Genomic DNA, 26047 nt, shown 5'->3' with positions numbered 1-26047 from the left:
CGACTACCTTACCATTCTGAGAACTGTAACAAAAAAGAAAAGGTTGCCCATGATGATAATGATGTAAATAATATTTACATAACTGCTCAAAATTAAAGTTTGCACACTACACTTAGCATCATTCTATCACGCGTACTTTGGCTGTTCATGTGTTCTTTTATGAAGGCTTTAAAAATAAAATATTACAGAGCTACTAAAAATAGCTTTTCTATTAGTAATCCATAAAATAGCACCTTCCTTGATAAAGTGTGGGCGGAATAATGTGCCTTGTAGCCACACCTTTCCTTTGTTTATAAAGCTACACTTCACCTTCAGCTGTCTTCTGTTCCTGTACTCCTCTTCATAAATTATGCATCGCACATACAATTCACGAACCTCTCCAATGGTAAGAACACCGTGCCTTATGCCAGCAACATTATAGACTTTACAATATGTTTAGGGGAAACTGTTCTTTCTCTGAGTATCTGCTTTTTTAAGTATATCTATAGCCTTTTTGAAGGATTAGAACCTGTGCCAGAAGTATGAAGGGTTAGAACCTGTGCCAGAAGTATGAAGGGTTAGAAACTCTTCCAGAAGTATGAAGGGTTAGAACCTGTGCCAGAAGTATGAAGGGTTAGAAACTCTTCCAGAAGTATGAAGGGTTAGAAACTGTGCCAGAAGTATGAAGGGTTAGAACCTCTGCCAGAAGTATGAAGGTTTAGAACCTCTGCCAGAAGTATGAAGGGTTAAAGCCTCTGCCATAAGTATGAAGGGTTAGAAGCCCTGCCAGAAGTATGAAGGGTTAGAAGCCCTGCCAGAAGTATGAAGGGTTAGAGCCTCTGCCATAAGTATGAAGGGTTAGAAGCCCTGCCAGAAGTATGAAGGGTTAAAGCCTCTGCCATAAGTATGAAGGGTTAGAAGCCCTGCCAGAAGTATGAAGGGTTAGAAGCCCTGCCAGAAGTATGAAGGGTTAGAGCCTCTGCCAGAAGTATGAAGGGTTAGAGCCTCTGCCAGAAGTATGAAGGGTTAGAAGCCCTGCCAGAAGTATGAAGGGTTAGAAGCCCTGCCAGAAGTATGAAGGGTTAGAAGCCCTGCCAGAAGTATGAAGGGTTAGAAGCCCTGCCAGAAGTATGAAGGGTTAGAGCCTCTGCCAGAAGTATGAAGGGCTAGAAGCCCTGCCAGAAGTATGAAGGGTTAGAGCCTCTGCCAGAAGTATGAAGGGTTAGAAGCCCTGCCAGAAATATGAAGGGTTAGAGCCTCTGCCAGAAGTATGAAGGGTTAGAACCTTTGCCAGAAGTATGAAGGGTTAGAGCCTCTGCCAGAAGTATGTAGGGTTAGAACCTCTGCCAGAAGTATCAAGGGTTAGAACCTGTGCCAGAAGTATCAAGGGTTAGAACCTGTGCCAGAAGTATGAAGGGTTAGAACCTGTGCCAGAAGTATGAAGGGTTTAGAACCTCTGCCATACATATAAAGGATTAGAAGCTCTGCCATGTTTTTATTTCTGTCAATTCACTTGTATTGTGTATTTATTTCCTAGTAACTATACTCACCAGAATGTCCAAAATGTAGGGTTGTTGCATATTCTAGTGACAACTGTATTTGTGAGGATTTTCCCTCAATTCAGAGAGATGTCTTTTTACTTTATGTATCTCTGGGACAGGAAGTGAGGGGAAATCTCTGGATCAGACTGTACCTGATGGTTTTAACCATCCCCTAAGCATCCCCGACTACCTTAATGCAGCATTACTGTTGAGCTGCAATGAAACTTTAATCCATACATTTATTGACAGTGGCAGTAGCAGACAAATTAAAGGTGGCTACATCAGCTTCTTGTTGGCTTCAGGATTCCCAAGCTATTTCTTTGCAGCCGTTCTGCATAGTACTTTGAAAAAACAATTGAAAATTATTTCTAACACTGAAAATACTATGGCTACTGGAATTTGGTTTATTATACCTTGCTTTAGAGATCAATCCAGTTAAAAGTGAACTTGGAGCAATGCTTATATGTTCACTAGCAGGGGCTTTCCTCCACATGATTCTGTACTGCAGCAAACCCCTTTTAATAGGAAATCTGGTAATCCCAGCATGGATATCGCAGCATGAAATGCTAGCTACAATGGAGCCCTGCAGGTTGTTGCTGCTTGCTTCACACATTCACACAATGCCAATATTTAAAGACCAGTTAGGAAACATCTACTTACTTACAATTTAATATGCTATGCAGCACACATGCGCATTGCCATTCTAACAGTAGGCTGGTGTGAGAACTGTTTGTCTTTCAAAGAACTAAAACAACGACCTTTTTTATTTATTTTGTCATATCTGTTTTCCTATTTGAACTGAGACCAATTGTAAACCTAAATGCATCTTTTTCACAAAGCTACATTGGGAAATTGCATAGATTCCAAATCGAATCAGTGAACAGTATATAAATAAATCTTTCTAAACACCTTGATTAATTGCTCTTGTCCCAGGCCAAGTGACTTGCTCTTTCTTTGATCTGAACAGCCTGGACAGTGGGAAAGGTCAGTCTGCCCCAGGGGCGGACTGACCATTTGGAAACTCGGGCACTGCCCGAGGGCCCGGGGTCAGTAGGGGGCCCCATGAGATGCCCCTGGTACCTTTTTCATAGGTTTTTTTGAGTTTGGGCAAGGACACAGGGGCCCCATAATCCCCTATTGCCCGGGGGGCCCATGAGTTGTCAGTCCGCCCCTGGTCTGCCCTGCCGTGAATTGCAATGACAGGAGGAGCCTTTGTCAATCATACATTCTTGCCTGCCATATCCAGATCTTAGCTGCCTGTGTCACCATCAGAACTGCCTGACAAGGCAGGCAAGAGTGTTTGATTGACAGTGGCTCCTCTTGTCATTGCAATTCATTGCAGGGCAGACTGATTCTGCCCACTAGCCTTTTAGATGAGAGCCAAAAGTTAGCCATAGACATCTCCTTTTTGTATTATTCAAAGCATGTGCATGGGCTGTGGCAACACTACAGAGGGTAAATGAGTCCACAGAACATTGCCATCGCTAACAGGAAAGAGGGGGTCCCTGGCAGGATTAATGGGTGGTTTTATATAAATTTAACACCTAAAAAAATAAATGGCTCAGTCTTATGCACATTTATTGTGGAGACTATATTTGTTTATTTTTTTTGATGGGTACGGGGCTGCGATTACTGACATTTTAGTGTAAAGGAGTTAGACAAGCTGTAAAACATATTTAATGATCTCCCTGCTTTAGACAATAATTAGCAATTAAATGATTGCAGCATTCTGTTGAAGGCTTAGCCCAGTCAGTCATAGCTCAGTTCTAGGTAGAGTTAGTGAGTCACTCTGTAATTTTATTATAGCTCTTGGGAGTCAGGCAACAAACTCTCCTGTCTTTTTTTTTAACAATCTTGGAAGTCTCAAGCCTTCAGCCCAAACAGAGGCGATCCCGTAACTTTGTCCTTCTTATGAAATCTATTAAAAATGCAACTGGGGGAGGAGGACATCATTTCTTGAGGACCTGATAACTTGAGCCCAGAGATCTTGTTTCTCAAATTATTTCCATTCATAATAAACTGGCAGTTGATTCAACTCTGAAGTATCGAACAAATTTAAAGCATCAGTTTTGGGTGGACAAAACCTTTGGGCTGGCTTATTGCATTTAATTAGTTACATAGTTAGTCTGGCTGAAAAAAGACAAAAGTCCATCCCAGGGGCAAACTGACAACTCATGGGGCCCCGGGAAATAGGAAAGCATGGGGCCCCTGTGTCCTCTCCCACACTCAAACCACACCCAAAAAAGCCTATGTACAGCCTATCGTTGATATAAATGGTTGTACGCTGCTGTATTCCTTAATACAATGGTGCAATCATAAACTTGCACCGTAAAACCATTCATGCCAACGACAGGCTGTACACCAGGGGCAGACTGGCAACTCATGGGGACCCCGGGCAATAGGGGATCATGGGGCCCCTGTGTTCTTGCCCAAACTCAAAAAAGCCTATGAAAAAGGTACCAGGGGCATCTCATGGGGCCCCCTATTGACCCTGGGCCCAAGTGACTAAATGGTCAGTCCGCCCCTGGTCCATCCAGTTCAACCATTAACAAAAAAAAAGCTATAATCCTATACCCACAGTTGATCCAGAGGAAGGCAAAAAAACCCAACAAAGCATGATGCAATTTGCTCCTGCATGGAAAAAAATTCCTTCCCGATCCCCCGAGAGGCAATTGGATATTTCCTGGATCAACTTTACCTATAAATGTTAGTATCCAGTTATATTCTGTGTATCTAAGAAATAATCCAGGCCTTTTTTAAAGCAATCCACTGAGCTGGCCAGAACCAACGCTTGAGGGAGTCCATTCCACATTTTCACAGCTCTCACTGTGAAGAAACCTTTGGAGATTACATTTCTTTTCCTCCAAACGTAAAGAGTGCCCCCTTGTCCTCTGTGATTACCTCAGGGTGAATAGCTCTACACCGAGTTCACTATATGAACCACTGATGTATTTATACATGTTGATCATATCCCCCCTTAATCTCCTCTTCTCAAGAGAGAATAAATTCAGTTCCTCTAATCTTTCCTCATAGCTGATATTACACAACACACTAAAGCAACATGTTAACGCCTAACCATGCATTATGGTGTGCTGCATCAGGAAGAATAGCACAGGTACTATTTTTGTCAGTTCTATTACATTTTCAGCCCATTCAAGTAAGAGGGCTGCCTTAACACAACTTGCAAGTGTGACTGGGGTCTTGAGTAAATATAATGCATACAACCTAGTCTGAAGCTCAAGTACAATAAAACAAAATTTCAATAAAAAAGTTAAGTACTGTTGGTTTACGCCTTCGACCCAGCCTGTCTTGGTTTTTTTGGGGGGGGTGGGGAGGGAGCAAGTACTTATTTTCATCAGTATCCACTCCTACTTCAGCAATCTTTGCATAGGCAAGAATGTTGCCCCACCGTTTCCAGACATGTGATTTGCAGTAGGACCATTCACAAAGCGCTGCGTGAGTTTGTACATGTGCAGTGGAAGTCAGCTGTGGTTACTCAGGAAGCCATAGCCGGCTCCTGAATCCAAGATGGCAGTGCCGATGACCCATAGCAGTAAGAAGAATCTGCTTCGGGAAGACAGGGCTGGACCATAAGTACCTGATTTTTAAGTCAGCAGTTATAATATTTGTAGCTACTGACTTAAAAGAAACTGAAGTTGCTCTACATCAGTGTATACATGTTCAGCCAAGACCAAACACCTACAAATGTAGTGAATATTCAAACAATTGAATAATTTTTTTATAGAAATTATCATAGTATAGTATACAGTATAGTATAATATGCCATAGTTTTATGCCTAATTGTGTGATTTTCTGCAGGTTCATGTGGTCTGTTTGATACTGGCTTCTGGTTTCCTAATAATGTTATGTAATGCAACATGCAATGAAATTGGACCAAGACGTTTAAGCAGGGGCCAAATACTCCCTGGTAAGGATGTCTTTATTCAAGGTTTCTCACAATATTTCAGCTTAAAAATAAAATGTCATTAGTAGAGACAAGTGGCAATTAAAGCCAATTGTATCCTTAAAAAAAACAACACACACAAAAAAACCCAACAACTTAATTTCCTTAACTTCACCTTCCCCAATGTATCCAGTGCATGTTGCGAAAATAACAAAAACTTACCAAAATCGTTTAATTGTTACTGAAATTTCAGAGAAAATAATTCTCGGTTTTAATCATCCCCAGTTGACCGAACCCCTCACCTTATAAACTTTTTCACACAAAGGGAACATCCTTTAAGATAAACAAAAAAAATCTGTAAATGTGCCAACCAGGGGCGGACTGGCAACTCATGGAGCCCCCGGGCAATAGGGGATCATGGGGCCCGTGTCCTTGCCCAAACTCAAAAAAGCCTATGAAAAAGGTACCAGGGGCATCTCATGGGGCCCCCTACTGACCCGGGCCCTCTGGCAGTGCCGAGTTTCCAAATGGTCAGTCCGCCCCTGGTGCCAACTGACAATTGTGCAAATAAAGCATTGGTAAAAAATGTTTCAGTGGTTAAGGTAAATAGGGCATAGCTTATTAAATATTTTAAACAATATATTTAATCCTGTCATTTCCCAAGGTAAATAAAATCTTCATTAACAGGCCAAATATTTCACTTTTGATATGCATCAATTTATTCAACAATAACTTTTTAACCTCTTTGTATACCAAGATTATATTCATACAAATTTCTTTAGCACATCTGGGGGCCTTCATTTGGTAAAGAATACACTGAATATATTTTTATAATAGGCAGTGAAATGCAAAAAATTTTGTTTTAGTTTGTTCAATGCATAACTACATTTCATGTATTTAATGCTATTCTGAAAATGCTATTCTCAAAATTTAGGTTTTGATACATGCAGTACATCAGTGCTGTAGGGTCAATAAACAAATGCATATATTTTAGGTTTGTGGACATTAGGCATTTTCCAGTACTATAGATGTAATTAACCGACCAGCCTAGGACAATCTTAGTGTACAAGATGGCCATTATGAATGAGTAAATGAATAAATAACAATAACAAATATACCTAAAACTGTAAATAAATGTCACATTAAAAACCATTACAGCCCATCAATTTAGAGTTCAACTTTAATGATGCCCTTAAATGATCAATTCTTCATCTGGAGTGTGTGGGGATATGTATTATGAATTTGGGAATATGTGAATATGGGTATCCTAATGGGATAAATGTATGTGTTGATGTTTTGTATGTGTGTCTGCGCATGTGGGGAGGATCTTTGTTATTTATTTATTTGTTTATTATTTAGTTATTTTCCTATTTTATGCAAACATTTTTACTTTTTTATTTGCTTCTATTACTAGATAAGCCACAGTCTATTTGTCTTTAGGAAAAACAACCCCAATGCATTTGATAGTTGTACTCACTATCTAATTGTACTGATATAATGCACACAATGTTAGACAGCATTTTAGAATATGTCCAGCACATTTCTCATACCCATTGAATATTGTTTTGGGTCAATGAATGAAGGAAGAATGGACAAGAAATTAAACAAGCTTGCTAATGGTCATAAAAGAATGATGATAGATAACCATTTTATTTCTAAATATGTGTTAGTTTTCAACTAATGTAGAGAATCTATTTACAAATATCTATCATTTTTGTTAGATCGTATCATTTGTATGTATAAACATTTTAGGCACATTGGCATCAGCCTAAAAAATGTAGAAAAATACTTTCACAATATACCAAACCTCCCTTGTTTCTCCTTCTTTATTTATTTATTTATTTCAGGTACTTACATAGTGCCGTCAATGTACGCAACAATTTACATATATATTGTACATTCACATCAGTCCCTAATCGTCAAGGGGTGTACAATCTAAGGTCCCTAACTTTCATTCATACATACACAAACAGGAGGCCAATTTAGACAGGATCCAATTGACCTACCAGAATGTCATTTGAGTGTAGAAGGAAACTGGAGTATCCGGAAGAAACCCATGCAGGCACAGGGAGAACAGGCAAACTCCAGGCAGGTGGTGCCGTGGTTGGGATTCAAACCAACGACCCTAGTACTGCTGGATGGAAGTGCTAACCATTTAGCCAGTGTCCTGCCCACTTTTACTTCATTTTAGATGTTCTGTAATAGACTATATAGCAAACAATACACACCATACAGTAACTCATGATAATTAAACAATAATTGTTAGGGCTGAAGCAACTAGTTAACATAATCGATTATAATCAATTAGTTGGTCAGCAGATTAGTTGACCTGCATACAGAATGCATTATTTGTTTAATATCAGGAAATACACTGCAGCACACATGCAACTCAGTACACCATTCATACATGTCAGTATAGACAGTGTAGCACACATACAGCTCAGTATACTGTCCATACATGTCAGGTACCTGAGAACATGTTAGGAGGAGCAGTGCATTATGGGACATGTAGTCCTGAGCAGGAGAAGGAAGTGAGTGATGCTAAAGGCAGCAGTTTTTTTACCTTGCTATAGGGGCACTTTATATTATGTTTTGCGGCGTTCTATGGGGCACTCTGAAGGAGAGAAGCGCCTGTGGGGTAACCCAGAAGAGGAGAATCAAGGCTGCTCTGTGCAAAACCATTACAGATCAAGTGAGTATGACACGTTTGTTGCTATAAAACCCCCCACAAACAACATTTACAATCACTTTAAGGGCTCTGTGCAGGGAAGATCAGCATCTGAACCCAGAGAAGCTGGAGGCTGATAAACTGGCAATATAAGAATTTACAATTACATTTAAAGTAAAGGTTTAATTTAAAATTATTGTATCCATGCAAAAAGTCTCAGCCTTTAGTACTACTTTTGTGGCAGCACCCAAATATTGCAGAGTTCCCCTTTAAGCTTTAAGACTTCTAAAGCATCTGTTTGCAGAACCAAGCCATCAGCTCACTTTCTCTCCCTCATTTCCTGTGGAACAGTCTGTTAGCTAAATGTGCAAGCCACAAAAGATTATATCCTGTGTTGTACTGCTTATAATGTAGAATGTATTTCAAAAGGTACAAGAAAAGTAAAGAGGAAATATATGCATTGTGACGTACTTATTGGTATATACACCATATAAGAGGCTTTTGAAGGCACTTAGCTTGCAGACACTAGTCCTTGCTAAGTCAGCCAATGCTGGATAAATAAAAAGCTTGTTTTCCTCAAGTTCGTGTCCGGAGCGTTACCTGGAATTTCTAAAGTTGCTATTACACTTTAATATAAAAGATTTATATCCCCCTCCACTTCTCATATAGCTTCATGTCTGGCTCCCAGTTAAAATACCCTGTATATCCTACTTCTGTCAGAACACGAAGGCACAGCGGGAGAGATCGCTGCACTAACATCACTTAGTACAGCCAGCTCTGTTTTTTTTCTTTCCTTCAGACCGCTGAGTTGAACATAAAAAAGAATGTGTGTACAAGTGACACAAGTTGTATCAAGCTATCTGCCTATGACAAGGGATTCTGTCATGCACAATATTATATTACAATCCTATCAGAAAAATCTGCAAAATAGCATTTTAGGTCTTTAACAAAATATTTTCTTTAAATACAAATGTTGATCTTTGAGTCTAATGCTATGTACCAGATTCAACCTCTAATAGTATATAGATCTCTTCTGTCTGTTATTCTCAGAGGGGATTAGATCATTTATTCTCTAACCATATAGCTGGTTATTTATATTTACCACTGCATATAAATATTCAAGAATAAATTGTGTTTTTTTAAATGTTACAAATCAACAAAATGATACGCCAAACTTTCTTTGAGGTTTGTACCTGATTAACCGATTAATCAAAACAATAAATTGGCTAACTAGTCGATTATGAAAAAATCATTAGTTGCAGCCCTTCTTAGATTGTAAGCTCCAAGAAGCAGGGCCCTCCTAACCCTCTTGTATTGAACTGTATTGTTGCTGTATTGTCTCCCATTATATTGTAAAGCGCTGAGCAAACTGTTGGTGCTATATAAATCCTGTATAATATAATAAGAATTATGTGATGATATAAAGTAGAACTTTGCAGTTTTTGTGCATTTTATATAGGTTCCAAAAGTCAAAGCCGATTTCTCATATGCTTTTAAATCATTTTATGTTAAATTTCCCCTGAAAGAAATGTTTATTTTAATTGTTTTTTTGAATATTTCTTGCCTTAGTAATGTGTTTCCATATTGAAGAAAAATATATTTGAAATATATTTTAAAAATATTCTTCCCAAATATATTGACATATATTTGAAATGCTACAATTTTGGCCATAATGCATTTTTTATATATTCCAAAATATATGAAAAATATTTTTAAAAATATATTTTTGTAAATATATTCTTCAGATTTTTTTTAACATATAAAAAAGTAATTTTCACGTATATTGTTACATATATTTGTAAATGCATTCCAAAAATGTAGATTTGTATTTTTCAAGACATACAGTATATTTCAAATGTATTTTTAAAAATATTTTTCACATATTTTGTAATAAAAACGCATTTCAACATGCAGTATATATATATTTATTTATTGAAATATATTTTGAAATATATTGAATATGGCCAAAATTGTAGCATTTCAAATATACTGTATGTCAATATATTTGGGAATAATGTTTTTAAAATATATTTTAAATATATATTTTCTTCCTTGTGGGTAACAGCTGATTAAATATGTCAGTGCAGATTGATAGATAATGACATGCAGACACTTTTACAGCTAAACACCTTAGATTTCACCAAGTTACAGTAACCAAACCCTGCCTATATCTGGGTAAATCCGAATACAATGGGCAGATGACAGTGTAATCAAATGAACTTAGACCAGATCAATGGGTTTGGCATTTTTTGCCAACATGTTTAAAACTAGCATACAGGAAAGCAGAGGTCATTTTACTTCCAGCCGTACAACTTTTTTGTTCTTTGATCTTCCTCTGATATTTTCCAGGCTGTATGGATGGCGAAATCACAAGAAAATTTAATTCAACATGGTTCACAAAGGATTGTAACAAGTGCGATTGTCTCCCGGATGGTTCAATAGACTGCTGTACAGAGTAAGTGATATTGCATTTTTTATATATTACAAAATATATGAAAAATATTTTTAAAAATATATTTTTTTAAATATATTCTTCAGATTTTTTTAAACATATAAAAAAGTAATTTTCACATATATTGTTACATATATTTGTAAATGCATTCCAAAAATGTCGATTTGTATTTTTCAAGACATACAGTATATTTCAAATGTATTTTTATATTCCAATGGTTTTTATAAATTTTTAAATATTATAAAACAGAGGCAATAAAACTCGTCCACACAGGGGCTATCAATTGCACAGAAAAAAAATGCAAAATAAAAGGAAAACAGTGCTCTAACGCCAACAGGGCAAAAGGTACGCCTATCAATGGCACATAAGGTACAAAACATTAATGCAACTGACTCTAACAACTAAGGCAGCTGTCCAGTCACACCAAAAACAGAGCGAGAGAGAAAGGGGTAAAAAAAAAAAAAAGGGGGGGGGGGGGGCAAAACGCAGGGGTCCAAGAACGCCAGTATCGAACGCCATTACATCCCCAGGCTAGCCGGGGGGAGTGTGGGAAAGGCATATTGCAACCACGGCTCCCATATTTTCAAAAATTTACAGTGGGAGTCGTTGCGGATACTCGACATCTGCTCGTTGAGCATCATAGTAGTCATACGATCCCGCACCCCCTGAAGAGGGACAAACGGACTCTACCAGGCCTGGGCAATTGTTCTAGTGGCCGATAAAAACAAATAAGAAGCCAACTTCTGCTGGTGAGCCAAGAGGCCCGGTATGGGGCAATGAAGCAAGACATATTGGGCATCCCGGCGTATGGAGAGATGGAACAAGGTGAAAAGGAGGCCGAACACTTGAGACCAAAAACGAAACAGTCTCGGACATGACCACCAGATGTGCAAGACATCTCCACGATGGCCACAACCCCGAAAACATTGATCACTACAGGCAGGGTTAGCCCGGACCAACCGAGCCGGAACCCAATACCACCAAAACAATACCTTATAGGCTGCCTCCAGTGTGGTCATATTAAATGAGCATTTAGCTATGAATGACCAAGCCTTATTCCAGTCCTCCGGATCCACAGCCACTCCCAGATCGCGATCTCAAATGTATTTTTAAAAATATTTTTCCCAACGCTATACAGTACAATATTTGGCAATCACATGATCATCCTAGCTGCTGCGGAGTCCAGATTAAGAGAAATATGTGAACAATGCCATTAAGTGGGTGTCACTGTGATAGAGTGCTTGTCAGTAATACTGATCTATGAGGCCATAGACAGATAATGTGTACAACCTGATTGCTAGACATCATAAAACAAACAAGGACACCATATACAGATACTGTATGTTAAAGTACTTGTAAACTCTAAATGGCTATAATTTAGTTAAGTAAAGCACTGTTTGAAACAATTGCTATATTTTTAACAAGGTACAATTCTCCCTTTTGTTATTTTGTTGCAAGCAACACTGCTGGTCTCTGGGATCTCTTTGTAGCCACTGCACTGGCTGCATGACATTTCTCAGTATAGCTTTCCTTATAGTGACAACAGTGAAAAATGCCTGTGTATAAAGATAGGAAAAGTTAGGAGTTTGGGACCCCCTATAACAGGAAGCACCTAAACTAGTTCTTGGCAGGAGCACCAGGTATTATTTTAATGAAAGATGCAGATTTAAGATACACTGAAAATGACTTTTAGAGCTTCTTTACATTTGTTAAAGGTTATATGAGAAGTTAGTGACTGGGTTTTATTATGCTAAAAGCCCCCTCAAACATTTTTTAGTAGAGTTGGGGGGGGGGGGGTATTTCTGTAAATTGTCTGGAACTAAGATTTTGCTATATATTTGAAACTCATAGTGGAGTGAAAGCAGTCTTTATAAAGATTTAATAAATCACAGACAGAAACATAGGCACCCTAACCATGGCTTTTTTATGTTTGCCTTCCCAGAATAGATTATATGACAAAAAGTTTGCAGACACCATCCATTTGAGACCATCACATCCCAAGGGCGTATTTACCACAAGCCAAACAAGGCATTTGCCTAGGACGGCATCTTTCAGGGGGGCAGCAACATTTTTCAGGGGGGCAGTGCCTCCCCCCCGAAAGAAGGGATAGAAGAAGGGACACACGCAGCATGGGGACCAGGTGGGATCTGAGAGAGGCTGTTTGATGGTGTATGCAGAGCCTGACTCTTGTTCCCAGGGATGTCCGCAGCTGTAAAGGTGAGTGTCTCCTAGGACAGCACAAAACCTAAATACACAACTGTCACATCCATATGAGCTTATTGGACATCCCATACCAAACCATGAGATTTAATATAGTGTTTGTCCCCTTTGCAACTACTGTATAACATCCTCTGTTCTTCTGGCAGGTTTTTCACAAAAAAATAAAGACTTTCTGTTGGAATTTGTGCCCATTCATCAAAAAGACCGATTGTGAGCTTAAGTACTGATGTTGGATAAGAACCGGCTTGCAAGTGGCATGCCTATTTATCCCATAGGTGTTTATCAGGGTTGAGATCAGGGTTCTGTTCAGGCCACTCATGTTTCTTCACAGCAAACTAAGTCTTTATGGGTTCAACTCCAAACAACAGGCTGCATTCAAATGTCCTCACTTGTTCCAAAAATAAAATATTTGACAGACAGGGGTGGCCCTAAGGTGAAAGGATGCAGTGCATGATGTCTACAAAATAAACGTTATTGGATCACGATGTAATCCTTGTGTGGCACATTGTTTGGAGGTAAGTGAGGTATGGAGCTAGAACAGCTTCCTGTGCTTGGCACTAGGCCTGCTCACAGGGGAAAAGGAAAGATCAGGCAGCTTGGATGTGGTGAGATCTGGGGTAATCACCATGTCTTCATGGAGCTGCCTTCTAGTACAGGGCACATACTGTATTTTCACCAAGCTGCTTGGCAATTGCCCCGTAGCCCTTTCCAGCCTTGTGGAGGTCCATAATTTTGTCTCTGGTGTCTTTTGACAACTCTTTGGTCTTGCCCATGGTAGTAGTTGGCGTCTGACTGACTGTTGGGTGGACAGGGGTCTTTAAAGAGCTCAGACAGGTGCTACTAAGTTAGATTAATGAGTGGAGTAGAGGTGGACTTTTTAAAGGCACAGTAACAGATCTTTGAGAGCCAGAATTCTTGCTGTTTCTTAGGTGTTCAAATACTTATGTTCAGCAGTGCAAGACAAATAAATTCTTCAAAAATCATACAATGTGATTTCCTGAATTTTTTTTTAATTCTGTCTCTCAGAGTGGGAATGCACCTACAATGTGAATTTCAGACCCCTCCATGATTTCTAAGCGGGAGAACTTGCAAAATCACAGGGTGTTCAAATACTTCTGTTCCTCACTGTATATGTATGTATGTGTGTGTATGTATGTATGTATGTCTACATATTTGGGAAGAATATTTTTTAAATATATGTCTATATATTTGGGAAGAATATTTTTTAAATATATGTCTATATATTTTTCTTCCATATGGGATACCAGGGAACATGTATAAATTCTGTCTCACTGCAAGGCAATACTGAATGTGAGCAATGAGACAGATTATCGTACAGATTTATGACACTGTTGCAGCTTGATTTATACATTTATTTCTTGGCTCCTCTAACGTAGTATTGCAACAGAATAAATCCTGCTCCTTGCTACTTCTCTCTCATCATGAAAAAATACACATCATCTCCAGAATAAAAGGATAACTAAGCCTAAGGACAAACTATTGATACTTTGCATCTTGGCTTGGATGTTGTGGCTACATTAGTTTTATTTTTTTAGGATAACATTTTCAGCAATTACAGAAAGTACCTGTTGATCTTGCCAGAAATGCAGTGTCCTTGTTACTTCCTGTGAGCTGCTCTGAAAACAAAACATTGTTATCTTTGTCCTATAAACTACTAATCTCTACATGTAGTGGCAATGAATAAAGATAGACATAACCGTAGTACAGCTTGAGTGGCAGACGTGGCTCCTTCCAGAGGTACCGTGGAAAATTGGGCAGTAGCCAACTACATCTGGATAGCTGTGGAGTGTTTGGTTCTCATGCCATAACTCCAAGGCACCTCCCATCCTAACACTTATATGGGCACTAACTCCATCACTAGAGGAAGCTTTTCTCTAAAAGGAGCCTAACACCTAATTACCATTTTACCTATACACTATACTAGGAACAGAGCCATCTAGTGGCAAGCAAGCTAACTGTATTTGCTAACATATCTGTCTGTGATATAGTCTTTTTGCCATATCAGTTTTCCTAGTCACTTTCCTGGTCCCGCATGATACATGACATTCTTTCATACAGGATCGATACCATTTGTCACTAACCATGCTAAATAAAACCAGAATGTAATATAAGAAGTACTAGAACCTGATATAAGAGTTGATGGCCCTGCCTAAATACATTACAAATAATACATTATTTGTTTTGCCATTGCAACCTCTTGATACTGGTTCACTACTGAAATCTTCTAACCTATAAAATGATTTCAAGGCTGCCTATAAAAACAAAATAAATGAATCCTTTTTTGCAGGATTGCAAAACCTGTCCCTTTTGACCCAGAATGTCATGCTGTATTAAACCAAACCACGTGCAAATATGAAATGAAGAGAAAGGACAACTCAACCAATGCTTGTATTGCAAAGGGCGTGATGTGACCGAACCATAAATACCAGAAGGAAAATCAGGAAAAGGCAGCTATGCAAGACAAAAAAGAGAAAAAAAGATTTTATTTTTTAATGGAAGAATCAATCATAAATGTATGTGTAAAAAAAATGAGATGAGAAGTTTTGTTTAGTAGTTTTCATCAAGAGGTTGCCGTCCGATAGAACAAGACATCCCAAAATTGAAGAAAAAGAGGACTTCTGAGGAATCTGCAACAACAATATTTACAAAAATAAAACTATTTTATTGTGTTCAAAAATGAAGTAAATAAATAAATGAGATCTTCAAATAGTCATACATATATCACATTAATTAGATCCCTGTCAATGTGTTTAGCTGCTGACTCACTTCATCAGGGCAGAGCCAGTACATGGCCAATGCAAAATGACCTTGGCTGGTCTTAGTTCAAATCTGAAGTCATCACATGATCAGCTGAACTTGTCATAGGCACCTATCAAGAGTGTCAATTATGCCTGCCCTTTCCACCCCCTTCCTCCACAGCTCTATGTAGCTATACTATAACTTCAATCAAATCAATAACTTCAAAGTGATCTATGGGGGAGGTGGACCTTTCATTCATCCACCCGTCCTCCATAAAGTGCTGGAAACTATAGTACAGCTTCTATGAATGGAGGAGGTAATAAAAAGGACAGGTATTGTCTGCACTCCTGGCGGGTGCCTATGACAGGTTAAGCCAATCATATTAACCCCCATATCACTGAATAATTATGAATGTGTGCCAAGATACGCTCCTTCCTTACCCCAGACACCACTAAACTACTCGTACACTCCCTGATTATCTCACGCCTTGACTACTGCAACTCCCTCCTCACCGGCCTACCCCAGTGCAAACTCTCCCCGCTTCAGACCATCCTCAACTCAGCTGCCAGACTCATCCACCTCACCAGCCGCTCCACCTCTGCCACCCCCCTCTGCCTCTCCCTCCACTGGCTCCCCATTGCCCAACACATTAAATTCAAATTGCTCACCCTGACCTATAAGGCCATTCACAACACTGCCCCTAACTACCTCACCGACCTTATTCCCAGGTACCACCCTACCCGTACCCTTCGCTCGTCACAGGACCTCCTTCTATCTTGCTCCCTGGTCTCCTCCTCCGACGCACGACTGCAAGACTTCTCCAGGTCCTCCCCCATCCTCTGGAACTCACTACCCCAATCCATCAGACTGTCACCTTCCCTCCTCACCTTCAGGCGCTCCCTGAAAACCCACCTCTTCAGGGAAGCCTACCCCACCCTCACCTAACAGCCGCTGCCCTTCCCTCCTCCTACCACTCCATCCCCCACAGCCGTTTCCTCCTGTGCCTCTACCCCCTCCCTCCTAGATTGTAAGCTCGAAAGAGTAGGGCCCTCTTACCCCTTGTGTGCTGTTTGATATTACTGTTCTGTTTCATGTATTGTCCCCCCCTCTATTGTACAGCGCTGAGCAAACCCTTTGGCGCTATATAAACTCGATAAATAAATAAATGTGTGGCTGTAGCGGAGGAGGGAACTTTGGATTTCAACCAAGACCAGCCAGCAGCACACAGGACAATTCATATTGAATGTAAGATGGCTGTAAACTGGCGTTACATATGCTGCTCTTTAATGGTGTGTCTTTAGCTTGTTCATATAGAAAGCTTTTTGCCTTCTAATTACCACATAAGGGACATCATTCAGATGCTTTGTGAACAGATGTGGCTCATGCCATGATGTCTGTAGTTTGTTCTGCTGCACAGGGAGTAGAGCCTACACCTTCTGACCCACGATGTAGGTCTGCCCTTTGACATTGCATTTGCACTAGCTTTATGCTTGGCCTTAGCCTGTTGTCATGTTCTCCTGGATCAACCCAAATGAGGTCTCTATTTTGTCCAGGACCTGAAAGTGTTACTAAACCCAGGACCCTGCATTCACTATATCTGGTCTCCCACAGTACACACTACATGGAAATGCAATTACAGTATTTTAGTAAATTTAAACCTCTAAATACCTTTTTCATCATCAGTTAGAGCAGTCTTGTGACTTTTATCAGTGTCCAGCTAAGCACTTGGTGAAGCTTGAAGGAAGAGTTTTCATTCTCCCCTAATTGTTCTATGAGGCTGTATAACCTCAACCCTCTGTCTGGACAGTGCTTCTAGCAATACACACCAAACTGTGCATGTGCAGCTTGCCCCCAAGGCTCTGTTCTATCAGCAGATGGATTGGGGACAGTAGAAGATGGGTAGGTTCAGAGGAGACAGGATCAAACAGCCTGTTTACATAATGCAGAGGATTAACCCCTTAGGTTCCACCGTGAGTATAACAAGCATGCTTTACTGCATATACAGACTGATTATACTGTTGTGGGTTTAGTAACACTTTAACTGCTTGCTGCCCAGTGGCCATATAGATATGGCCTCAAAAGCAAGAAGTTATGTGGCAGCTGCAGCCATGATCCTGGTATTTTTTTCATTAAGCGATTGCCCTTACTGTAAAAGTGATCCAAGTGGTTATACAGCTGCTTAGTCACATTTACAGCACTCAGAAGACCTCCCGGTCACTGCCCACCACTGTACCCTGGCTTTTTTGGATCCAACAGATCTGTTTAATAAGCTGCCTTGGAGGGATCTCTCCATAAAGAGTACCTATCATTGCCTAAAGCTATCACAAAGGTCTTGTTCACCCTTTGCGATGGCAAAAAAGTTAAATGAGAAGTTAAAGTTAAGAAAAGTGTAAAAAATAAATCAAATAAAAAAATAATAAATGTTCAAAGCACCCCTGTCCACCTGTGCCCGCACACAAATGCAAAGCTGCACAGAGGCCTGGCACACATATGTGAGAGGTCATTGCACCACACATGAGGTATCACTGCAAACAACAGCAGTGAGAGCAATAATTTTAGGGCCAGAGCTCATGTTTAACTCTAAATTGATAACCTAAAGCACCACCTATGGATAATTCTAGGTTTCATCATTTGTCGCCATTTCACAGACATGTGTGATTTTAAATCTTGACATGTTTGGTACCTATTTATTTAACATGATCATATTTTGTATTTTACCCAAAAAATGAGTATTATATTGTGTTTGTGTGCTCTAAAATTAATTTAAGAGTATTTTTTCCTGAAAATGTCTATTTTATAAATGACTGTGCAAATATCATGTGACATAAAACTTGCAACAGTCAACATTTTATTCTTCAGGGCATCTGCTTTTAGAAAATATATATAATGTTTGGGGGTTATAAGTAATTTTTCAGCAAAAAAGGCAGATTTTAACATGTGAACAAAATCACAAAAAATGCCCTGGTAGGCAGGCAGGTAATTTACCAATACAGAGACTCAGGGATAGAAATCTTGCACTCCCAGGTCTCTAGAATTAGGGTCCTCTCACTAACCTTCCATATAGTAGTTCAAATGGTGAAAAGCCTATGGACTCCCAGGGAACCCCTCTGTTGGCAAACAGCAGAAGAAACAATTGTTACTCCTAAGCCTTTTCCTGTGACTTCACAAACAACTTCAACATTTGTTTCACAGTCCCACAATTGAAATGCTCACACAGGCTACTAATTTGTGGAAGGTAAGGATTGGCCAAAATATGCATCATCTATATTTTCTGATAGATGGCCTACAACAGGCCAGATTCAAAGTGCTGGACTTTATCAGTAAGAAGCTCTACAGGGAATCCCATTCTCGTAAGGATTCCAAGCAAAGCATCAGCAGCACTCTCTGTCCCGAGGGAGGATAGAGCCCATGGGTGGACTGACAACTCATGGGGATAATGGGACCCCTGTGTCCTTGCCCAAACTCAAAAAAGCCTATAAAAAGGTACCAGGGGCATCTCATGGGGCCCCCTACTGACCCCAGACCCTCGGGCAGTGACCAACTTTCCAAATGGTCAGTCCGCCCCTGATAGAGCCTGTAGGTACTGAGTGGTGTAGTCCACTACTGTCAAGAGGAATTAATTGTAACTAAATTGTGATAAAACTGAGCCCAATTAATGTGAAATTTGTATCAAAAGAAAATTTGAAAGTAAATGTGAATGAAAAGCAGATACTCAAAACTCCAACTGACTTAAATCAAAACAGTATACAGTGGGGAAAATTATTATTTGATCCCCTACAGATTTTGCAAGTTTGCCCACTTACAACGAAATAAAGGGTCTATAATTTTTTTTATCATAGGTGTATTATAAATGATAGAAACTATCAATCAAAAATGCAGAGAAAAAAACACACGATACAAATGTCATAAATTGAGTTGCAGTTCTGTGAGTAAAATAAGTATTTGATCCCCAAGCAAAACATGACTTCGTTCTTGCCAACAAGGGGTTCTCCACCAGGTACTGATGTAAGATGTTTCTTGTAGTTGATTACCAGGTTTGCACACATCTCAGAAGAGATTTTGGTCCACTCTTCTTAACAGATCTTCTCTAAATCCTTAAGGTTTCTTGGCAACTTGAAGTTTCAGCTCTCTCCATACATTTTCTGTAGAATTAAGGTCTGGATACTGGCTAGACCACTCCATTCTTCTTATTGAGTCACTCAGTGGTTGCCTCGGCGGTATGTTTTGGGTCATTGTTACGAAGACCCATCTTCAGTATTCTGGCTGACAGAGGATTTTACAATACATGGCCCCATCCATTGGCCCTTCAGGGCAGTAAAGTCGGCTTTAGCAGACAAACAGCCCCAAAGCATAATGTTTCCACCTCCATGCTTGACTGTAGGAATGGTGTTCTCAGGGTCATAGTCAACATTTTTCTTCCTTCAAACACAGCGAGTCGAGTCAATGCCAAAGAGCTCAATTTTGGTCTCATCTGACCACATCACTTTCCTCCCAATCCGCTGCAGGATTTCAATCTATGGTGGTGTATTGTGTTACCAATAGTTTGTTTTGGTTACTGTGGTCCCAACTGCCTTGAGATCATTCGCAAGCTCCTCCCATGTAGTTCTGGGCTGATCCCTCACTTTTCTCATGATCATCCTTACCCCATGAATCAAAATCCTGGAAGGAGCTCCAGACCGAGGGCAATTGATGGTTAGTTTGTATTTCTTCCATTTGAGAATAATCACTCCAACAGTTGTCTCCTTCTCACCAAGCTTCTTGCTGATGGTCCTGTAGACCATCCCAACCTTGTGCATTTCTACAATCTTGCCCCTGACGTCTTTTGACAGCTCTTTGGTCTTGCCGATGGAGAGGTTTGAATGGAAGAAGATTCTGTGGACAGGTGTCTTTTATACACATAATGAGTTGTTGTTAGCAGCACCTTCTTAAACTGACAGGACTAATCTGTGCACCACATGAGCACATAGCCTGTCTGAGGAAGCCAGAATTATTGATGGTTGGCAGTGGATCAAATACTTTTACTCACTGAACTGCAACTCAATTTATAACATTTGTATCGTGTTTTTTTTAGATTTTGTGGTTGACAGTCAGTCTCTATCATTTAAAATACACCTATGATAAAAATGATAGACCCTTCATTTCTTTGTAAGTGGGCAAACTTACAAAATCTGCAGGGGATCAAATAATTATTTTCGCCATTGTATATGAGAGCAGGACTTATAACTGTCGATCCAAATGGCTGAATAGAAACAAAAACACTAAGACCTGGTTCACATCAATTCATTGTGCTTTTTACCTGTTTTTCAGTGCTTTTTACAGTGCGTTTTTAGCACGTTTTGACTTTTTTCCAGGTTTTTTTTTGTTAAAGTGGAAATTTTTCTGTTGCTGAGCAGAATAAAAATGCAAAACACGGTGAAAACAAAGCAAAAAATGGACTTCATGTGTTTCAGCATCTTCTCCATTGAACTCCATTGTAGCAAAACTGCTGCATTTTGCTTTAAAAAAGTCCATTGCCAAAACCGCAGCAGCTCAAAAAAAGCATAGAACATGTCCCATAGGAAACCATGTTAACCCTTTGAGGACCAAGGGACGTATTTGTCCCATGTTTTTAATTGCGTGTATCATCTGATTAAGAACTTAAAACTCTTTTTTTTTTTTGGTTTGAGTCAAAATATTAGTTCTTATCAACAAACAACAAATGGATCTAGCTTTTTGCCAATTATTTCATGAATTGGCTTAGTTACAGCAACTGAAGTGTACGAACTTTAAAAACAAAAACATTGATTCTTTTGGCGTTCCAAAATCTTACGGTCCTCAAAGGGTTAAATGGGCAAAAAGCACTAAAAAACGCATTGGTGTAAACTAGGCCTTAGGGGCTGATTTACCATTTACATGGTAACCAATCAGCTTCTAACTTCAGCTTGTTCAATAAGCTTTGACCAAAAAAACCTGGAAGCTGATTGGTTTCTATGCAGAGCTGTGCCAGATTTTGCACTCTCCAGTTTTAGTAAATTAACCATTCAGTGTCCAAATGTGATGAAATGTAGAAATTTGCTTGAAATAACAATCACAACTGTGCCATCACCTCTTAGGAAAACACTTACAAATATGGCCTTCCAAATCATAGGAAGGTCAATATACAATATAGTGTTAATCAAACTTGTGAAGACTCCCATACATCATCCAATCCAATCAATCCGATCATATAGCAAATAATTCCATCAATGAGAACAAGATGACAGTGGCTGAAGAACAAAAAAAGGGCTAATCAGTGCTAGGACAAGGTCATTTGGTGCCCAACTAATAGCACCCGCCCGCGGGTCCACATTCCTCTGTGCGGGTGGTGTGGCAGCACGGATTTTCGTGCGGATCTGCAGCGGCACCACCCACACAGATGTGAACCTAGCCTAAATTGTTGCGCCCAGGGCTTCTGTCCCTTCTGCCACCCCAGTCCCCCCCCCCACCTTCCCTGCCCTAGTGCTTGTTACCCTAACAGATACAAAAAGGTGCCATGCTCCTAAATCGATTCAATGAAAACGCAAAAAATTAGACTGCAGTCCATGGGCATTATAGGCACAACACCAAATTATATATAAAAAAAAAATAATCTTCATTAATACACAATTAAAATCTATTTAAAATGAAACATAGTAGCATCCTGCACCCTTATGTCGGTTAAGGTGGTGGCCTAAAAAAGTACATACTATCCAAATGATGATAAAGATATAATTGTCCAAAGGTTTCCCCCATCCATTCACATAAGGCTGGACATGTTTTGCTTTTTTTTTCTTCTTCAGGAGAAAAAAGGTGCATGGTTTGGACTAAAGAATAAAACGCAAAACAAAAAATAATAGTGCAAGTATACCAAATATAATTTACATATTCTAATAAACCTAGATTATCAATGCCATTATACTTAAGGGTGTCAGGGGAAACACAGTCCCAAAGGTGATGTGCCACAAGGGCCTGAAAAGTCCCCCCCCTTACTCAGAGAGGGAGAAAGATGTTCAACTGTACATCAGGAGTAGGAAGATATCTGTCCCAGTATGCAAAGTCCATTGAGAAGATTTAGTACAGTACTGGGACAGGTATACTGTTTTTATTGCCAGATTACATTGCAAATGCATCTCTGTTGGCTAAACATTTTACTCCCTCTCTGGGGAATGGGGAGGGGGGCTTTTCTGACCCATCACCTTTGGAATTGCCTCAAAACATAGAATATTGAGCTGAAAACAGAAAACTCCCATAGGGTAGTAATGTTGATATTAAAGCGGAGTTCCAGTCATTTTCGTGTTTATTAAAAGTCAGCAGCTACAAAAACTGTATCTGCTGACTTTTAATAAAACACACTTACTTGTCCCGGGGTCCAGCGAGGTGCTTGCCTGCACTGTCCTTTCTCTCCCTCTTCTCTCCCCGGCTCCAGCATCCCAACTGTGAGCATCAGGCTGTGACAGCTTGTGGCTTCACAGCCGGGTGCCTACTGCGCATGTGCGAGTTGTGCTGCGCCTCCTGATTGGTCTGGCAGTTTTCTGGTACTGTGAACTGTCCCAGAAGACTGCAGGAGGAAGGAGGGCGATGAACTTCTAGCTCACTTTGCCATGGCAAACTGAGCCAAAAGTGGGAGCAGGTACCTGTCAAAACCAGGTATCCGCTCCCTCCAAAAAAGTGCCAAATATGGCAGTGGAGGAGGAGGGAGGTTGGGGGAGGCAAACAAGTGGATCTTCCACTTTTGGGTGGAACTCCGCTTTAAGGCAAAACATCAGAAAGAAAGTCTTGCACATTTGGAAAGTACATCGAGCTTGTAATTTCCTTAAAAAACTTGTGCAGACATCCATACACCATCCAATCTGATTGGAGCAATCTTATTTGTTGCTGGCACTGACTCCTCAGGTGTCACAACCAATAAAGCCATTTTGGCTCACAATAATGAATGAATACCCCCATTAAAGTGTTACTAAACCCACAACAGTAAAATCAGTCTGTATATGCAGTAAAGCATGCTTGTTATACTCACTGTGGAACCTAAGGGGTTAATCCTCTGCATTGTATAAAAAAGTAATTTGATCCAGGCTTCTCTGGTCCGCCTCTTGTTCAAATGTCCACATCTTACCTCTTGATAATACAGACTGAACCGTAGCCATTCTGCATATGCTCTGTTTGGTGTATTGCTAGAGAGGTTTTTTTTCTTGGGAGAGTGCATGTGATCAGCACAGGGCCAATCAGCACTATCCAGACAGAGGTCAGGTGTTTTGCATCCTCCTAGAGCAGAAAGAAAACTCTTCCTACAAGAGTTTAAACCGTACCCATTCTGCACATGCTCAGTTTGGTATGTATTGCTAGAGAGGTTTTTTTTCTTCTTGGGAAAGTGCATGTGATCAGCACAGGGCCAATCAGCGCTGTCCAGACAGAGGTTAGGGGTTTTGCATCCTCCTAGAGCAGAAAGAAAAAGCCTCCTACTAGCATTAACCAGTGCTCTGCTGAACACTGATAGAAGTCACAAGACCATTATTGAGAAAAGACATTTAGCAGTTTATATTTAGCAAAATAATTGCATTTCCATGTTGTGTGTACTGTGGGAGACCAGATAGAGTGAATGCAGGGTCCTGTGTTTAGTAACACTTTTAAAGAAAAGTAAACATCTGTAACTGTTAAGGCAGAAGGATCTAAAATAAACCACTTACATTTATAAAGTGCACTACACTATATATATCTACACTATATAAATATATAATATCTTTCAGATGTCACCATTGGATAGCTTCTGAATGCATACTTACACATCAGGAAAGATCTACAGCTCTCACCAACTTTCATCCTCCAGCCAAAGCTGAATAAAGCTGTCACTATAATCAGATCCATATGCTGAAATAGCCGGTATATTTGTCTCAACGTAAAAGGTATTTAAAGGATTTAACTAACAAAAAAGTTTGATTGAAAATAAATAAATAAATATTTTGCAAGTAAAAAAAACAAACAAAAAAAAGTGCATTTACTATTTTTTTTGTTGTTGTTGAGTCTGGAAAGCATTGCACAAGCGATCTGCTGATCACTGGTGCCATGTATGACTGCTGCACACCTGTCAGTGTATCTGTACATCGTACAGGCAAGCAGATATGTTCTGACAGGAAGACTCAATGAATTACCCCTACCTGCAATGAACTACCTACTACAACAGCACCATGGTAGTTTATTGAGAACTACAAGCCGACAGCCACAAAACCTTAATTCATTCACGGAACTCATTCGCAAACCACTTCCCGACCGCCCTATAGCAGAAATACTACTACAGGGTGGCACGGGTGCGCAAAATCACGTATATATACACGTAATTTTGCATTTCCAGGTAGGGGGCGCGCGCGCCCTACCCGCACCACCATTCACGGCTGCGGCTGTCAATCACCGGGTCCTGGCTGGTGATTACTCCCCGCCGCCCAGTGATTGCTGAGCATCTCTGACGGGGAGGAGAACTGTATGTAAACAATACAGTTCTCCTCCCTGTCAGCTCATGCACACTGCTTTGGATGGCTGTGCAGACCACAGTCACCCAAAGCAGTGTGATTACGGTGAAGCACACACACAAAGCTTACAGTGAAACAGCACACAGTTAACCCTTTGATCGCCCCTCATGTTAACCCCTTCCTGCTCAGTGCCATTAGTACAGTGTCAGTGCTTTTTTTTTTTAGTACTGATCACTGTATTGGTGTCACTAGAGATGTCAGTGACACCAAGTCAATTCCCCCCAGTGTCAGAATGCCCACCGCAGTCCCGCTATAAGTGGCTGATCGCTGCCATTACTAGTAAAAATTATTTTTAAGAAATTCCAATATATATATTTTTAAACGCTATAAATTTCACGTAAACCAATTTACAGGTACTGTCTTGGGATTTTTTTTAGCAAACACATGTAGCAGAATACATTTTGGCCTAAATTTATGATTAAATTTGATTTTTTTAAATTTTTTACTGAACAAGTTTAATAACAAAAAGTCATACTTTTTTTTATAGCGCAAAAAATAAAAACCACACAGGCAATCAAATAACACTGAAAGAAAGCTCTATTCATGGGGAAAAAATGGATATAAATTTAATTTGTGTGCAGCGTTGCATGACTGTGCAATTTTCAGTTAAAGTAGAGGAGCGCCGTAACACAAAAAATGGCCTGATCAGGAAGGGAGGGGGGGATAAATCCTCAGGAAGGCAAGTGGTTAAGTAGGGTGGCTGCATTTGTTTTGTTTTTTTCCCTTTATTCTCATCTGGGGATCCAGCCAGTAAAACACTCCCTGTGTTATGTCCCATACACAAGATAAGAAAATCAGATGACAAAAATGGCTTTCAGAGCGATCGTACGATAATCTGATTGTTAGTACACAGCTTTCATAAGCCGATCACAACAGTACATGTGACAATATCCAAAGGGACAAGCAGGAAAATTTCTCACATTATAACAAAACAAACAATTTTCATGTAACCACTTGCCTACCAGGCACTTTCACTCCCTTCCTGCCCAGGCCACCTTTCAGTAC

General features: G+C 39.9%; 1 protein-coding gene across 2 annotated transcripts; it reads left to right on the top strand.

Moving 5' to 3' along the window:
* The first annotated feature begins 298 nt into the window (after positions 1–298).
* LOC149468074 (beta-microseminoprotein A1-like) lies at positions 299–15498 on the top strand. 2 transcript variants are annotated; one of them, XM_089670749.1, is made up of 4 exons: positions 299–385; positions 5340–5448; positions 10442–10547; positions 15073–15498. In XM_089670749.1, exons 1-4 carry the CDS (start codon positions 350–352, stop codon positions 15194–15196), a joined length of 375 nt encoding a protein of 124 aa, XP_089526875.1. In that variant the 5' UTR covers positions 299–349; the 3' UTR covers positions 15197–15498. The 2 variants fall into 2 exon arrangements, with proteins under 2 accessions (XP_089526875.1, XP_089526876.1); XM_089670750.1 differs by lacking the exon at positions 15073–15498 and adding an exon at positions 12487–13306.
* The last annotated feature ends 10549 nt before the right edge of the window (positions 15499–26047 follow it).

The sequence above is a fragment of the Staurois parvus genome, unplaced genomic scaffold (genome assembly GCF_062004578.1).
Source record: "Staurois parvus isolate SC_StPar_1 unplaced genomic scaffold, SC_StPar_1.0 ptg000094l, whole genome shotgun sequence".
Classification (NCBI taxonomy): Eukaryota; Metazoa; Chordata; class Amphibia; order Anura; family Ranidae; genus Staurois; species Staurois parvus.
The sequence above is the reverse complement of the archived record's forward strand: the minus strand, read 5'-3'. Positions and strand labels throughout refer to the sequence as shown.

Excerpts from the sequence above, each read along its gene's own strand:
- LOC149468074 (XM_089670749.1), top strand. The coding sequence starts at position 350 with ATGCATCGCACATACAATTCACGAACCTCTCCAATG. Across the intron at positions 386-5,339 it reads ATTCACGAACCTCTCCAATG|GTTCATGTGGTCTGTTTGAT; the intron begins GTAAGAACACCG and ends GATTTTCTGCAG. Across the intron at positions 10,548-15,072 it reads TCAATAGACTGCTGTACAGA|GATTGCAAAACCTGTCCCTT; the intron begins GTAAGTGATATT and ends CCTTTTTTGCAG.